The 15,831-nt window shown below is 51.7% G+C and overlaps 1 protein-coding gene across 3 annotated transcripts in view; it reads right to left on the bottom strand.

The window, feature by feature from the left end:
- Nucleotides 1-343: 343 nt before the first annotated feature.
- Nucleotides 344-15,831, bottom strand: part of CSNK1G2 (casein kinase 1 gamma 2) — a 33,530-nt gene continuing 18,042 nt past the window's right edge. The window contains exons 6-12 of one of the 3 annotated variants that reach the window (XM_064280139.1): nucleotides 11,111-11,345; nucleotides 10,920-11,005; nucleotides 10,766-10,850; nucleotides 10,547-10,695; nucleotides 10,392-10,475; nucleotides 10,213-10,319; nucleotides 344-10,121 (exon numbers count right to left, since the gene is read on the bottom strand). In XM_064280139.1, coding sequence (XP_064136209.1) covers nucleotides 10,067-10,121; nucleotides 10,213-10,319; nucleotides 10,392-10,475; nucleotides 10,547-10,695; nucleotides 10,766-10,850; nucleotides 10,920-11,005; nucleotides 11,111-11,345 — 801 coding nt within the window. In that variant the 3' untranslated portion in view covers nucleotides 344-10,066. Of the gene's footprint in view, nucleotides 10,122-10,210; nucleotides 10,320-10,391; nucleotides 10,476-10,546; nucleotides 10,696-10,765; nucleotides 10,851-10,919; nucleotides 11,006-11,110; nucleotides 11,346-15,831 lie in introns of those variants that run through there. The other 2 variants (XM_064280140.1, XM_064280141.1) reach the window with 2 other exon arrangements.

The following is a 15,831-nucleotide window of genomic DNA, read 5'->3' as shown; positions in this document are numbered from 1 at the left end:
CCAAGGAATGCCTGGGGCCACAGGAGCTGGAAGAGACAGGGATGGATCCTCCCCTGGAACCTTCGGAGGGAGCACGGCCCTGCTGACACCTGGCCTTCAGAGCTGAGAGAGAAAGAAATTTCTGTTGTTTTCAAGCCGCCCACTTTGTGGCACTTTGTCACACAGACACAGGAAACCAGTACAACATCCGTCCTTTTTTCTGGTCCAGGTCTACTTTAGTCGTCACACTTCCTGCCTTTTCAGTGGTGACAGCTTCTCGGTGTCTTTGTGATCTTGATACCTGTGAGGAGTTGAGACCAGTTGTTTTGGGCTTGTCTGATGCTTCCTCATGATCAAATTGAGGTTGTGCCTTTTTTTTTTTTTTTGTAAGAAAACCATTGTGTCCTTCTCAGTGGCCATATCTGGGGGCACGCGGTGTCCAATCGGTCTTACTCCTGGAGGTGCTGAGCAGGTTCTTCACCGTCTAGTTCCTGGTTTTATTCTTGTAATTCACAAGCAGCATCTTGCACGGAGGTATCTGTGCAAATACTTTCTCCTCAAAGTTTTCTAACTGTGGCAGCCATCTATGGTCCTGGCCGGTGACAGTGATCCCGTCCTGATTGCCGACTGGTGATTTTGTATTTCCATCATTCCTTCTAGTCATTAAGTAGAATTCTGCTCAAAGGAAGAGCTGCCCCTCTCTCCCACTTATTCATTCATGTATTTGTATCAGTACAGACTCATGAGCGTTTATTTTATGCTGCAGGTTATAATCCAATACTGTATTGCTTAGGTTGTTGCTCACATTATCTCAGTTTTAGCCACGAGGAACTCTTTCAGGTTGGCTCCTGGGCCCTTTTTGAGCACTTGCTTATGTTCTAGCACTATAGATGTGCCAAGCTCTTCCTGTCTTCCCTGCCCTGGCCCTGGAATCCACCATGTTTCTGAGGCGCCCTGGTTCTTTTTATTGGTGAATGGTAGTTAGACACCATGATCTGGGCTCTGGGCTGCCATTGCTCGCAGGCTGCTCCATGGATGGAACTAGGAGATGCTTGCGTGTGTGCTAACACATGCACACACACACCTCAGTTTCTGCATTTACCGTTTACACGTGTTTATATATTAAAAGCCAGTTTGTACTGATATCCTCTGATTCCAGACCAACACCACAGGGTTCCTTCTTACCTTCCCCCGTCTTTGTTCCTAATTTCTTTCTCTGACTGGGAGAAGCCTGGCTTATGAGGTGGGTACCACACCTTTACTGATCTATTTGAACCAGAACACACATAGCTTGGTTTCATATTTCTGTGAAAATCAAATCCGCAGTATTTATGTACTCCTCCTCTTGTCCTTTAGCCTGTTGTTGCTGTTGGGTGGCGTCCAGTCAGTTCTGACTCACAGTGACCCTACGGAGTAGAGAACGAAACCCTGCCCGGTCCTGCGCCATCTCACAACCATTCTGCTTGAGCTCATTGTTGCAGCCACTGTGTCAATCCATGTGGTCGAGGGTCTTCCTCTTCTTCGCTGACCCTGTACTTTACCAAGCATGATGTCCTTCTCCAGGGACTGATGCCTCCTGACAACATGTCCAAAGTATGTGAGACATAGTCTCAACATCCTTGCTTCTAAGGAGCATTCTGGTTGTACTTCTTCTACAAGAGACTTGTTCGTTCCTTTGCCAGTCCGTGGTATATTCAATATTCTTTGCTAACACGACAATTCAAAGGCATCAATTCTTCGGTCTTCCTTATTCATTGTCCAGCTTTCACATGCATGTGATGCGATTGAAAACACCATGGCTTCGGTCAGGGGCACCTTAGTCTTCAGGGTGACATCTTTGCTCTTCAACTCTTTAAAGAGGTCCTTTGCAGCAGATTTACCCAATGCAATGCGTCTTTTGATTTCCTGACTGCTGCTTCCGTGGCTGTTGATTGTGGATCCAAGGAAAATGAAATCCTTGACAACTTCAATCTTTTCTCCGTTTATCCTGATGTTGCTCACTGGTGCAGTTGTGAGGATTTTTGTTTTCTTTGTGTTACTAGGTTCCTTTTCTTCCGCACTCCTTCAGGGCAGTGATTGTGCATTCCCCGTAGCTGAGTGTGTGTCACTGTGTATGTCCCACTCTGTGTACTCCCCACATCTTGAGTGTGTGTCACTGTGTATATCCCACTCTGTGTACTCCCCACATCTTGATTTTTTTTTTTTTAATTCTGGTTAAGGTATGTTTATAACGAAATTTGGCGTTTTTACCATTTTTAAGTGCACAATTCGATGGCATTAATTACAACACTGTATCGTGTAGCTGCAACAATGGGCTCAAACGTAGATAGCAATGATTGTCAGAATGGCACAGGAGTGGGCAGCGTTTCATCCTGTCAGAATCGACTCGACAACACCTAAGAACAAATGTTGTGTGGCCATCACTACTATTTCTTTTTAAAATTTTTTCATCACCCTGAAGAGAAACTGTACCCTTAGGCAGTAACTTGCCATTTCCCCTCCCCCAGCCACTGGCAACCGCTGATCCACTTCCTGTCTCTCTGTATTTGCCTGTTTTGGACATTTCATATAAGGAGGTAACACAGCGTTTGTCCTTTAGTGTCTAACTCCTTAGACTCAGCATGTTTCCGAGGTTCAGTCACACTGTAGCGTGTATGTGCTTGTTGTAGCTGAGAGTCCGTTGTATGGACGAACCACACTTCATCACTTATCTGTGGTGGACACAGGTTCTCACATCTTGGTTATTGTGAACAGCGCTGTAGGAAACATTTGTGTGCGGGTTTTGGTGTAGAATGTTTCCTCAGGGTAGATACCTAGGTGTGGATTTGCTGAGTCATATAGTAGTTTTGTGTCTAGTTTTTTTTAGGAACTGCAGGACTGTTCCACAGCAGCTAAACCATTTTACATTTCACCACATCCTCACCAACACTTGTTTTTTCTGTCCTTTTGATTTTAGCCATCCTACTGGGTGTGACCCCCACGTGTCTGTCAGTTTGTCGTACTGTGGGGGCTTGCATGTTGCTGTGATGCTGGAAGCTATGCCACCGGTATTCAGATACCAGCAGGGTCACCCATGGAGGACAGGTTTCAGCTGAGCTTCCAGACTAAGACAGAATAGGAAGAAGGACCCAGAAGTCTTCTTCTGAAAAGCATTAGCCAGTGAAGACCTTGTGAATAACAGTGGTACACTGTCTGATATAGTGCTAGAAGATGAGCTCCCCAGGTTGGAAGGCACTCAAAAGACGACTCGGGAAGAGCTGCCTCCTCAAAGTAGAGTCGACCTTCATGACGTGAATGGAGTAAAGCTTCCGGGACCTTCATTTGCTGGTATGGCATGACTCAAAAAGTGAAGAAACAGCTGCAAACATCCATTAATAATCGGAACCTGGAATGTACAAAGTATGAATCTAGGGAAATTGGAAATCGTCAAAAATGAAATGGAACGCATAAACATCAATATCCTAGGCATTAGTGAGCTGAAATGGACTGGTATTGGCCATTTTGAATTGGACAATCATATAGTCTACTATGGTTGGAATGACAACTCGAAGAGGAATGGCATTGCATTCATCGTCAAAAAGAACATTTCAAGATCCTGAAGTACAACGCTGTCAGTGATAGGATAATATCCATATGCCTACAAGGAAGACCAGTTAATACGACTGTTATTCAAATTTACGCACCAACCACTAGGGCCAAAGATGAAGAAATAGAGATTTTTATCAGCTGCTGCAGTCTGAAATTGATTGAACATGCAATTAAGATTCATTGATAATTACTGGCAATTGGAATGCAAAAGTTGGAAACAAAGAAGAAGGATCAGTAGTTGGAAAATAAGGCCTTGGTGACAGAAAATGCCGGAGATCAAATGATAGAATTTTGCAAGACCAATGACTTCTTCATTGCAAATACCTTTTTTCACCAACATAAACGGCGACTATACACATGGACCTCGCCAGATGGAACACACAGAAATCAAATTGACTACATCTGTGGAAAGAGACAATGGAAAAGCTCAGCATCATCAGTCAGAAGAAGGCCAGGGGCCGACTGTGGAACAGACCATCCATTACTCATATGCAAGTTCACCCTGAAACTGAAGAAAATCAGAGCAAGTCCACGAGAGCCAAAACATGACCTTGAGTATATCCCACCTGAATTTAGAGACCATCTCAAGAATAGATTTGACTCATTGAACACTAGTGACCGAAGACCAGACAAGTTGTGGAATGACAGCAAGGACATCATCCATGAAGAAAGCAAGAGGTCACTGAAAAGACAGGAAAGAAAGAAAAGACCGAGGTGAATGTCAGAGGAGACTCTGAAACTTGCTCATGAACGTCCAGCAGCTAAAGCAAAAGGAAGAAACAATGAAGTAAAAGAACTGAACAGAAAATTTCAAAGGGCCTCTCGAGAAGACAAAGTAAAGTGTTATAATGACATGCGCAAAGAGCTGGAGATAGAAAAACAAAAAGGGAAGAACATGCTCGGCGTTTCTCAAGCTGAAAGAACCGAAGAAAAAAATTCAAGCCTCAAGTTGCAATAGTGAAGGATTCCATGGGGAAAATATTAAATGATGCAGGAAGCATCAAAAGAAGATGGAAGGAATACACAGAGTCATTACACCAAAAAGAATTAGTCGATATTCAACCATTTCAAGAGGTGGCATATGATCAGGAACCGATGGTACTGAAGGAAGAAGTCCAAGCTGCTCTGAAGGCATTGGCAAAAAACAAGGCTCCAGGAATTGATGGAATATCAATTGAGATGTTTCACCAAACAGATGCAGCGCTGGAGGTGCTCACTCATCTATGCCAAGAAATATGGAAGACAGCGTCCTGGCCAACTGGCTGGAAGAGATCCATATTTATGCCTATTCCCAAGAAAGTGATCCAACCGAATGCGGAAATTATAGAATATCATTAATATCACACACACACACAAAAGCTTGCTGAAGATCATTCAAAAATGGCTGCAGCAATATATCGACAGGGAACTGCCAGAAATTCAGGCTGGTTTCAGAAGAGGACGTGGAACCAGGGATATTGTTGCTGATGTCAGATGGATCCTGGCTGAAAGCAGAGAATACCGGAAGGATGTTTACCTGTGTTTTATTGACTGTGCAAAGGTATTCGACTGTGTGGATCATAACAAATTATGGATAACATTGCGAAGAATGGGAATTCTGGAACACTTAATTGTGCTCATGAGGAACCTTTACATAGATCAGGAGGCAGTTGTTCGGACAGAACAAGGGGATACTGATTGGTTTAAAGTCAGGAAAGGTGTGTGTCAGGGTTGTATTCTTTCACCATACCTGTTCAATCTGTACGCTGAGGAAATAATCCGAGAAGCTGGACTATATGAATAAGAACCGGGCATCAGGATTGGAGGAAGACTCATTAACAACCTGCGTTATGCAGATGACACAACCTTGCTTGCTGAAAGTGAAGAGGACTTGAAGCACTTACTGATGAAGATCAAAGACCACAGCCTTCAGTATGGATTGCACCTCAACATAAAGAAAACAAAAACCCTCACAACTGGACCAATGAGCAATATCATGATAAACAGAGAAAAGACTGAAGTTGTCAAGGATTTCATTTTACTTGGATCCACAATCAACAGCCGTGGAAGCAGCAGTCAAGAAATCAAAAGATGCATTGCATTGGGTAAATCTGCTGCAAAGGACCTCTTTAAAGCATTGAAGAGCAAAGGTGTCACCCTGAAGACTTAAGGTGCGCCTGACCCAAGCCATGGTATTTTCAATCGCATCATATGCATGTGAAAGCTGGACAATGAATAAGGAAGACCGAAAAAGAGCTGACGCCTTTGAATTGTGGTGTTGGTGAAGAATATTGAATATACCATGGACTGCCAAAAGAACGAACAAATCTGTCTTGGAAGAAGTGCGGCCAGAATGCTCCTTAGAAGCAAGGATGGCAAGACTGCATCTTACATACTTTGGACATGTCGTCAGGAGGGATCAGTCCCTGGAGAAGGACATCATGCTTGGCAGAGTACAGGGTCAGCGGAAAAGAGGAAGACCCTCAATGAGGTGGACTGACACGGTGGCTGCAACAATGACAAGCATAACAATGACTGTGAGGATGGTGCAGGACCGGGCAGTGTTTCGTTCTGTTGTGCACAGGGTCGCTATGAGTCGGAACTGACTCGACAGCACCTAAGAACAACAGTGTGTGTGAAGTAGTAGTAAGTCATTGTGGTTTTGACTTGCATTTCCCTAATGACCGATGATGTCGACCATCTTTCTATGTGCCTGTTGGCCATTTATCTTCTTTGGAGAAAATGTCTATGCAAGTCCTTTGTCCACTTTTTGATTGGGTTGTCTTTTTGTTGAATGTTAAGAGCTCATCATATATTCTGGATATTAAATTCTTATCAGATGACTCCCAGACATTTTCTCCCATTTTGTAGGTTATCTTCTCACTTTAAAAATAAATGTCCTTTGATGCACAAAACTTATTTTGATGGAGTCCAATTATTTTGTCTTTTGTTGCTTATGCTTTTGGTGGCATGAGAATCCAATGCCAAATGCAAGGTCCTGAAGATGTGCCCCTATATTTTAAGACTTGTATGGTTTTAGGTCTTATATTTGGTTGTTAATCCATTTTGAGTGAATTTTTGTACACGGTGTGAGGTAGGGGTTGATTGACCTTAACGTATTTTTGGTTATGGGGAACTTTCCCAGGAGTCATGTTCTCAGAGAAGTGTTATACTCTCTACTCCCTGCATTACCGTGTCCCTACTCCCCTGCTCTTCCTGCCCTGCCCCCACCCTCCACAGGTAACCAGTCTCATTTGTTTCCCCTTTCTTCCACGAAGAGTAGTGTACTGTAGATATTTTGCACCTTGCTTTTCTCACTTTATAATGGAAAAGTGAGAAATCATGCCATAGCAGTTCAGCGTGTGCTGCTTTGCACAGCTGTGTGTCCTTCACCGTGTAGACGGACCACAGCGTGAAGCTGCTCATCCACACTTAGGCCAACAGTACTGGTTTTCCGTAACTTCAACCCGTGCCTACAAAGCAACCAGCGGGCTCATTCTGTTTGATTCCCTTCTCCCTTTTACAGTTGTGTTACTCCTACTTTGTCACAACATAAAACACTGGTCCCTCAGTCTCCCACCCTCATCCTCACTGTCTTATAGATTTTAGCTGCTCACCCTCCGTCATCTTGCTGGTGTTTCCCTCTCCTGGTTGGATGAAGCACATCTTTTAGAAAGCTGCTCAGGAAGGGCTGACGGCTGTAGTGTTTTCCCAAGTTTTTATGTTGAAAATAGATTTTCTGTAGCCTTGATTCTTGAAGGACCGCCTGGCTGAACAGAGCCCTCAGCTCACGTTTTCTTTTACTGAACCTTCCTTTGCATATTGGCTTCGAAGAGTCAGAGGCCAGTCGTGCTTCTTCGCCTTTGTAAATTATCTTTTTGCCTGCGGGCCCTGAGGGTTTTACCACAGGCTTACTAGGAAGGGTCTTGTAGCTGATTATTCTGATTTCGTTTTCCTTGGTGCCCAGTGGGCCCTTTCAATGTGGGTATTCAGGTCTCTATTCCTGGAAGGTTCTCGGGTGATAATTTTAAATACTAGTTCTGCTTCACTTCTCCCAATATTAATGAGAATACTTTTCCCTCTTCACCTGTCTTCCATTTCCTCAATGCTCTTTCTGACCCTTTTTACTTCTTGTTCTCTCTCCATTCTCGTTTTTCTGCCTTTGACGCCCTTTCTTAAAATTTCCACTTTTGAATCTTAGGCACCTTGCAATTTATTTTGAATTTCTCCATCTTTTTTCATTTCTTTCCTGAATTCAATCAGCTGTTTTCCTGATTGTGTCCATTTCTGCTCTTAGCTTTTTAATTTTCAACTTGTGATTTTTTCTTGTATCTTCAAACGTTTTCTAGTCTTTGGTAGAGTATTTGGCTCGTTGGTAGAGTGCATCAAACCTCTGTTTAGGTGTTGACTTCTCTTCTTCTGCTTCTGTGGGTTCTTCCAGGGCTCCTTTGTGGGGTGTGAGATTTTCTTTGTACGAATCCATTTATTTTGTTCATGTTTTTTGCATTGGGGTGTTTCACAAATTTCTAGTTTAATGCCACCTGTCATTGCAGGGAAGTTCAGATTTTCTGGTGGATGTTTTTTTCTATCTTGGCGATGAGAAGGTGGTGGTGTCTGTCCCCATTTCATGGTTCTCTCTTTTCCCCTTCAACAACAAAATTGCCAGATGGTGCCTCACCCTTATGTCTACTTTTACATTCTCCCCCAGAAATGCTGTGTCTCAAAGGCACCCCTGGAAACCGTAGGTCATGCACTTGTTGGCCTGGACTGGCCTTAGCTTTTTTCACACTTAGGTAGACGTGGACTGCCTGGTGGTGTGGCCATGCCCTGGGACTGAGGAGTTTTTCTCTTCCTTCCTTTGGAGGTTTGGGCGTGGCTTTAGTGTAGACCTGGTTTACCCTTATGGTGGTTCTGTGCTGCTTTAGGGGATGGACTAGGTCGCTGCCAATGTCGTCGCTGCATGGAATCCCTGCGAGACGTTTTTGGGTCTGGTGTCCGTGGTGGAGATGATGGCTCCAGTCTGCTCTATCAGTGGGGTGAGCCGTGGGGGTGCAGTGGCAGGGCTGGCTGGAGGTATAGCCTCTAGCAGAGCCCTCTGTGGGTGGCTGGCATTTCTCCTTGAAACCAAGACCTTCCGCTTAGGGTTTCAAGCATGTCTGCATAGATCTAGATTACTGTTTAGGTGCCCTGGGGGCGCAGTGGTTAAATGCGAACCAAAAGACCGGCAGCTCGAACCCACCAGCAACTCCACAGGAGGAAGATGAGCAGTCTGCTTCTGTAAAAATTACAGCCTTGGAAACCCTGTGAAGCAGCTCTACTCTGTCCTATACAGTCACTATGAGTCAGAGTCAACTCGACGGCAGTGGGTTTGGGTTATTTTTTAGTTTGCATGTGTCTGTGGGTTCTGGTCATCTTGATCAGGTTAATAAGCCAAAAGAAAACACCACAGGCTGAGCTCATAAATTTATTTTAGTTCTATCGCTGTTTTCTGTTTCTCATGCCCTGATGTTCCTGTAGTCCCTCCAGTAGGGGCTTACCCTGGTCCCCTAGCCCCACTGCCCTCCACCCAGACCAGAAGGGAGTCGGTCTCTGGGGCAGCTGCCTGCCTCTGAGCCCCTGGAAGAGACACCACACTTGAGATTGGTTTCATTTTTCTTTAATTTTTTTAAAAAAGCCCCTAAGTCCTATGGCTTCAAGGAAGCATCAGAGAAACGTAAATGCCATTTCTGTACACGTTGTAAAGCAAGAACTAGACTCGCACGACTGCCGCCCGCCTGCCTGCCTGCCCGGCAGCTGCGGCCGCCCTGGGCCCTGCAAACGCCCCCGAGGCCGCGCCGGGGACTTTAAGGCGGTTTTGTCACCAGCTGCACCGGACGTGGGAGGAGCCCAGACGGCCACACCAGGGAGGATGTCCCCACAGGTCTGGTGCTGGGACCTAGCCTCTGGAATCAGGTGCATCACAGCCACCTGCCTGGCAGGAGCCGGCCACACACAGGGCCGGGCGAGGCTGAGTGGGGCTGCTGAGCTTTGGTGCAGCATTTTGGTTGGGGTGGCCACGTTCCCACCCCTGCCTGCCCCTTTGGTTTGGGGGGCCCGGGGGCCTCATCCCTACGCACAGGCCCTGGTAAGCACCACCCGGCGGCGCCCCGGCCGGGCCCATGAGCAGCAGCGCCCAGCTCTGCCCCCCCTGAGAAAACGGCCTTTGGATGGAGGGAGATGAGCTGGACTTTATGATACTGCGGCAGAGCCTGCCCCGCTCCTGCCACAGACGGGCAGCAGGCGGCCTCTGCTGAGTTTCTGTGTTTAAATAGTTAATGCTCTCGGAGGGGAGGACTAGACACAGGTGTAGAAATCTCGGCCAAAGTCTTACGTGAAGGAGAGCCCCACGTGGAGTGGGGTCGTGGCATCGTGCCCAGCAGCCCACGTTCTGCATCCGGCGGTGGCAGGTCTGCCTGGGCGGCTGTGGCCTATCGCCAGTTCATGCCCGAGGGGCTCAACGGCAGGTCTGCACCCAGTGGGCTCATTTGTGTCGCTGCAGCGATTTCCTCTTCCTCCTCTTAAAGAAGCAGCAGCACCTGGGGGTGGGGGGCAGGGGGCGGGCAGCTCAGCATCGGAGGGGACCCTGGCGGCCTGGTGTCGCCCCCGTCCCCCCACCCGCAGGCGTACTTGGTGTCATCGGCCACCTCCACCTCCGCAGGCGCCGTGATGGGCGCGTTGGAGTGGCCGGCCGTGGGGTCGTCTGCATTCAGCTCCCCGTTGGTGGAGTTCAGGGCCTGCGTGAGGGGCGACAAACGTCATTGCGGCTCCCGCGCACACCCTTCCCCGTCAGACCCACCCACCCTCACCTGGTGCTTGGGGTGCGGTGGGGCCTTGTCACGGAGCTGGGGCTGTGCGGGCAAGTCAGGGTGCACCGTGCCGATGGGCGTGGGCTGCGGAGGGACGGGCGTCAGGACGGCGGCAGCCCTGGGGCCCCGCCCAGCTCCCCCCGGCCCCCACGTACCAGGGGCTTCCCGGCCCAGTCGTACTCGTAGTCGAAGACAAAGCCGCTGCGGTCAAAGAGGTCGGAAAAGAGCTTGCGCAGGTACTCGTAGTCAGGCTTCTCAAAAAAGTCCAGCCTCCGCACGTAGCGCAGGTACGTGGCCATCTCCTCTGTGGAGAGAGCCCAGCAGTGCCTCGGCACGCCCCAGGGAGTGGCCAGCACCCACGGGTCCCCCCTTACCCGGAAAGTTCTCGCAGAGCGCCTCGATGGGCGTGGCCCGCTTGGTGTCGCCAATCTTCTGGTAGCGCTCCTTGAGCGTGTCCGCCTGCAGGAGGGCAGGGTGGGGTCAGGCCATGCTCCCTGGAAAGGGGCACCCTACCCCACCAGGACCCACCTTGAGCCCTTGCCAGGGGAGGCTGCCACGCAGGAAGTACATAAACATGTGGCCCAGGGCCTCCAGGTCATCGCGGCGGCTCTGCTCTGCAGGGAGGGGGCAGGGGAAGCTCAGTGATGCGGGGGCCGGGCCCAACCCCCCAGCCCACCCTGCCCAGGTGGTGCTGGTGCCCCTCCACGTCCACAGCTCACCCTTGCCCAGGTGGGTGTTGATGCTCATGTAGCGGGCAGTCCCGGTCAGGCTCTTGTGCTCGCGATACGGGATGTGCTTCTTGGTCTCGGGGTCAATGTACTCCTTGGCCAGCCCGAAGTCGATGATGTGGATGGTGTGCTGCCGCTTGGTGCCCGGCCGCCCCACCAGGAAGTTCTCTGGCTTCACGTCCCGGTAGATGAGGCTTTTGGTATGCACATACTCCATGCGTGTAATCTGTGGGGGTGGGCGGGGGGACCTCAGCCACAGCCACAGTCACAGCCTCAGCCAGTCACAGCCACAGCCTCAGCCACGGTCACAGCCTCAGCCACAGCGACAGGCACAGTCACAGCCTCGCCCACAGTCACAGCCTCACCACAGTCACAGCCTCAGCCACAGCCACGGTCACAGCCTCAGCCACTCACAGCCACAGCCTCAGCCACAGTCACAGCCTCAGCCATGGTCACAGCCTCAGCCACAGCCATAGCCACAGTCACAGCCACAGCCTCAGCGACAGTCACAGCCTCAGCCACAGCCTCAGCCGCAGCCACGGTCACAGCCTCAGCCACGGCCAGGGTCACAGCCTCAGCCACAGCGACAGGCACAGTCACAGCCTCACCCACAGTCACAGCCTCACCACAGTCACAGCCTCACCACAGTCACAGCCTCAGCCTCAGCCTCAGCCACGGTCACAGCCTCAGCCACGGTCACAGCCTCAGCCACAGCCACAGTCACAGCCTCAGTCACAGCCACAGCCTCAGCCTCAGCCACGGTCACAGCCACAGCCAGTCACAGCCACAGCCTCAGCCACGGTCACAGCCTCAGCCACAGCGACAGCCACAGTCACAGACTCAGTCACAGCCTCAGCCACAGTCACAGCCTCAGCCACAACTACAGTCACAGCCACGGCCACAGCCTCAGCCACGGTCACAGCCACAGCCACGGCCTCGGCCTCAGCCACGGCCATGGCCACGGTCACAGCCTCGGCCACGGTCACAGCCTCAGCCAGTCACAGCCTCAGCCACAGTCACAGCCACAGCCTCAGTCACAGCCTCAGCCAGTCACAGCCTCAGCCACAGCCACAGTCTCAGCCTCAGTCAGTCACAGCCTCAGTCACAGCCACAGCTACAGCCTCAGTCACAGCCTCAGCCACAGTCTCAGCCTCAGTCAGTCACAACCTCAGCCACAGCCACAGTCTCAGCCTCAGCCAGTCACAACCTCAGCCACAGCTACAGCCTCAGTCACAGCCACAGCCACAGCCTCAGCCACAGTCTCAGCCTCAGTCAGTCACAGCCTGTCACAGCCTCAGTCACAGCCACAGCCTCAGTCACACCCTCAGTCACAGCCAGTCACAGCCTGTCACAGCCACAGTCACAGCCACAGTCACAGCCACAGCCTCAGTCACACCCTCAGTCACAGCCTCAGTCACAGCCTCAGTCGCAGCCACAGCCTCAGTCTCAGTCACAGCCTCAGTCACAGCCACAGCCTCAGTCACAGCCACAGCCTCAGTCACAGCCTCAGTCACAGCCACAGCCTCAGCCACAATCACAGCCTCAGTCACAGCCTCAGTCACAGCCACAGCCTCAGCCACAGCCTCAGTCACAGCCTCAGCCTCAGTCACAGCCTCAGCCTCAGTCACAGCCAGTCACAGCCTCAGTCACAGCCACAGGCACAGCCTCAGTCACAGCCACACAGTCACAGCCTCAGTCACAGCCAGTCACAGCCACAGCCACAGTCACAGCCTCAGTCACAGTCACACACAGCCAGTCACAGCCTCAGTCACAGCCTCAGCCTCAGTCACAGCCAGTCACAGCCTGTCACAGCCTCAGCCTCAGTCACAGCCAGTCACAGCCTCAGTCACAGCCTCAGCCTCAGTCACAGCCACAGTCACAGCCTCAGTCACAGCCACAGTCACAGCCTCAGCCTCAGTCACAGCCACAGTCACAGCCTCAGCCTCAGTCACAGCCACAGTCACAGCCTCACTCACAGCCACAGTCACAGCCTCAGTCACAGCCTCAGTCACAGCCACAGCCACAGCCTCAGCCACAGTCACAGCCACAGTCACAGCCTCAGCCACAATCACAGCCTCAGTCACAGCCACAGCCTCAGCCTCAGTCACACCCTCAGCCACAGCCTCAGCCTCAGTCACACCCTCAGTCACAGCCTCAGTCACAGCCTCAGCCTGTCACAGCCACAGTCACAGCCTCAGCCACAGCCTCAGTCACAGCCACAGTCACAGCCTCAGTCACAGCCTCAGTCAAAGCCTCAGCCTCAGTCTCAGTCACAGCCTCAGCCTGTCACAGCCACAGTCACAGCCTCAGTCACAGCCACAGCCTCAGTGACAGCCTCAGTCACCACCTCAGCCACAGTCACAGCCACAGCCTCAGTCACAGCCAGTCAGAGCCTCAGTCACAGCCACAGCCACAGTCACAGCCACAGTCACAGCCTCAGTCATAGCCACAGCCTCAGTCACAGCCTCAGTCAGTCACAATAGAGCCACAGCCAGTCACAGCCACAGCCTCAGTCACAGCCAGTCACAGCCACAGCCTCAGTCACAGCCACAGTCACAGCCTCAGCCAGTCACAGCCACAGTCACAGCCTCAGCCAGTCACAGCCTCAGTCACAGCCACAGCCTCAGCCACAGTCACAGCCTCAGCCACAGTCACAGCCACAGCCACAGTAACAACCTCAGTCACAGCCACAGCCTCAGCCACAGCCACAGTCACAGCCTCAGTCTGTCACAGGCATCACCATTCACAGCCTCAGTCACAGTTATAGCCACAGTCACAGCCTCAGCCGGTCACAGCCTCAGCCACAGTCTCAGCCACAGTCTCAGTCACAGTCATAGCCACAGTCAGAGTCACAACCACAGTCACAGCCTCAGCCAGTCACAGCCACGGCCACAGCCTCAGCCAGTCACAGCCACAGTCACAGCCTCAGCCACAGCCTCAGCCACAGCCTCAGTCACAGCCACAGCCTCAGCCACAGTCACAGCCAGTCACAGCCTCAGCCACAGTCTCAGCCAGTCACAGCCTCAGTCACAGTCATAGCCACGGTCAGTCACAGCCAGTCACTGCCTCAGTCACAGTCACAGCCTCAGTCACAGCCACAGTCACAGCCTCAGCCACAGCCACAGCCTCAGTCACAGCCAGTCACAGCCACAGCCTCAGTCACAGCCAGTCACAGCCACAGCCTCAGTCACAGTCACAGCCTCAGTCACAGCCACAGCCTCAATCACAGCCTCAGTCACAGCCACAGCCTCAGTCTCAGTCTCAGTCACAGCCTCAGTCACAGCCACAGCCACAGTCACAGCCACAGTCACAGCCACAGCCTCAGTCACAGCCACAGCCTCAGTCACACCCTCAGTCACAGCCAGCCACAGCCTCAGCCACAGCCTCAGTCACAGCCTCAGCCTCAGTCACAGCCACAGTCACAGCCTCAGTCACAGCCAGTCACAGCCACAGCCTCTGTCACAGCCTCAGTCACAGCCTCAGTCACAGCCACAGTCACAGCCTCAGCCACAATCACAGCCTCAGTCACAGCCACAGCCTCAGTCACAGCCACAGCCTCAGCCACAGCCTCAGTCACAGCCACAGCCTCAGCCACAGCCTCAGCCACAGCCTCAGCCACAGTCACAGTCATAGCCACAGTCACAGTCACAACCACAGTCACAACCACAGTCACAGCCTCAGCCACAGCCACAGCCACAGTCACAGCCTCAGCCAGTCACAGCCACAGTCACAGCCTCAGCCAGTCACGGCCACAGTCACAGCCTCAGCCAGTCACAGCCACAGCCTCAGTCACAGCCACAGCCACAGCCTCAGCCACAGTCACAGCCAGTCACAGCCTCAGCCACAGTCACAGCCACAGTAACAACTTCAGTCACAGCCACAGCCACAGTCAAAGCCTCAGCCAGTCACAGCCACAGTCACAGCCTCAGTCTGTCACAGGCATCGCCATTCACAGCCTCAGTCACAGTTATAGCCACAGTCACAGCCTCAGCCGGTCACAGCCTCAGCCACAGTCACGGTCTCAGCCAGTCACAGCCTCAGTCACAGTCATAGCCACAGTCAGTCATAGCCAGTCACAGCCTCAGCCACAGCCTCAGTCACAGCCACAGTCACAGCCTCAGCCAGTCACACCCTCAGTCACAGCCACAGCCTCAGTCATAGCCACAGCTACAGCCTCAGTCACAGCCAGTCACAGCCTCAGCGACAGCTACAGCCTCAGCCACAGCCACGGCCTCGGCCTCAGCCACAGCCACAGTCACAGCCTCAGCCACAGCCACAGTCTCAGTCACAGCCACAGCCTCAGCCACAGCCTCAGCCAGTCATGGCCTCAGCCACAGCCTCAGTCACAGTCACAGCCTCAGTCACAGCCTCAGCCAGTCACAGCCACAGTAGAGCCACAGCCTGTCACAGCCTCAGTCACAGTTATAGCCACAGCCTCAGCGGCAGTCACAGCCACAGCCTCAGTCAGTCACAGCCTCAGCCATAGCTACAGCCTCAGTCACAGCCATAGCCACAGTCACAGTCTCAGCCTCAGTCACTGCCACAGCCTCAGCCAGTCACAGCCTCAGCCACAGCACAGCCACAGCCTCAGTCACAGCCTCAGCCACAGTCTCAGCCAGTCACAGCCTCAGCCAGTCACAGCCTCAGTCACAGTCACAGTAGAGCCACAGCCTGTCACAGCCTCAGTCACAGTTATAGCCACAGCCTCAGTG

The sequence above is a fragment of the Loxodonta africana genome, chromosome 3, assembly GCF_030014295.1.
Source record: "Loxodonta africana isolate mLoxAfr1 chromosome 3, mLoxAfr1.hap2, whole genome shotgun sequence".
In the NCBI taxonomy this organism is placed as follows: domain Eukaryota; kingdom Metazoa; phylum Chordata; class Mammalia; order Proboscidea; family Elephantidae; genus Loxodonta; species Loxodonta africana.
The sequence above is the reverse complement of the archived record's forward strand: the minus strand, read 5'-3'. Positions and strand labels throughout refer to the sequence as shown.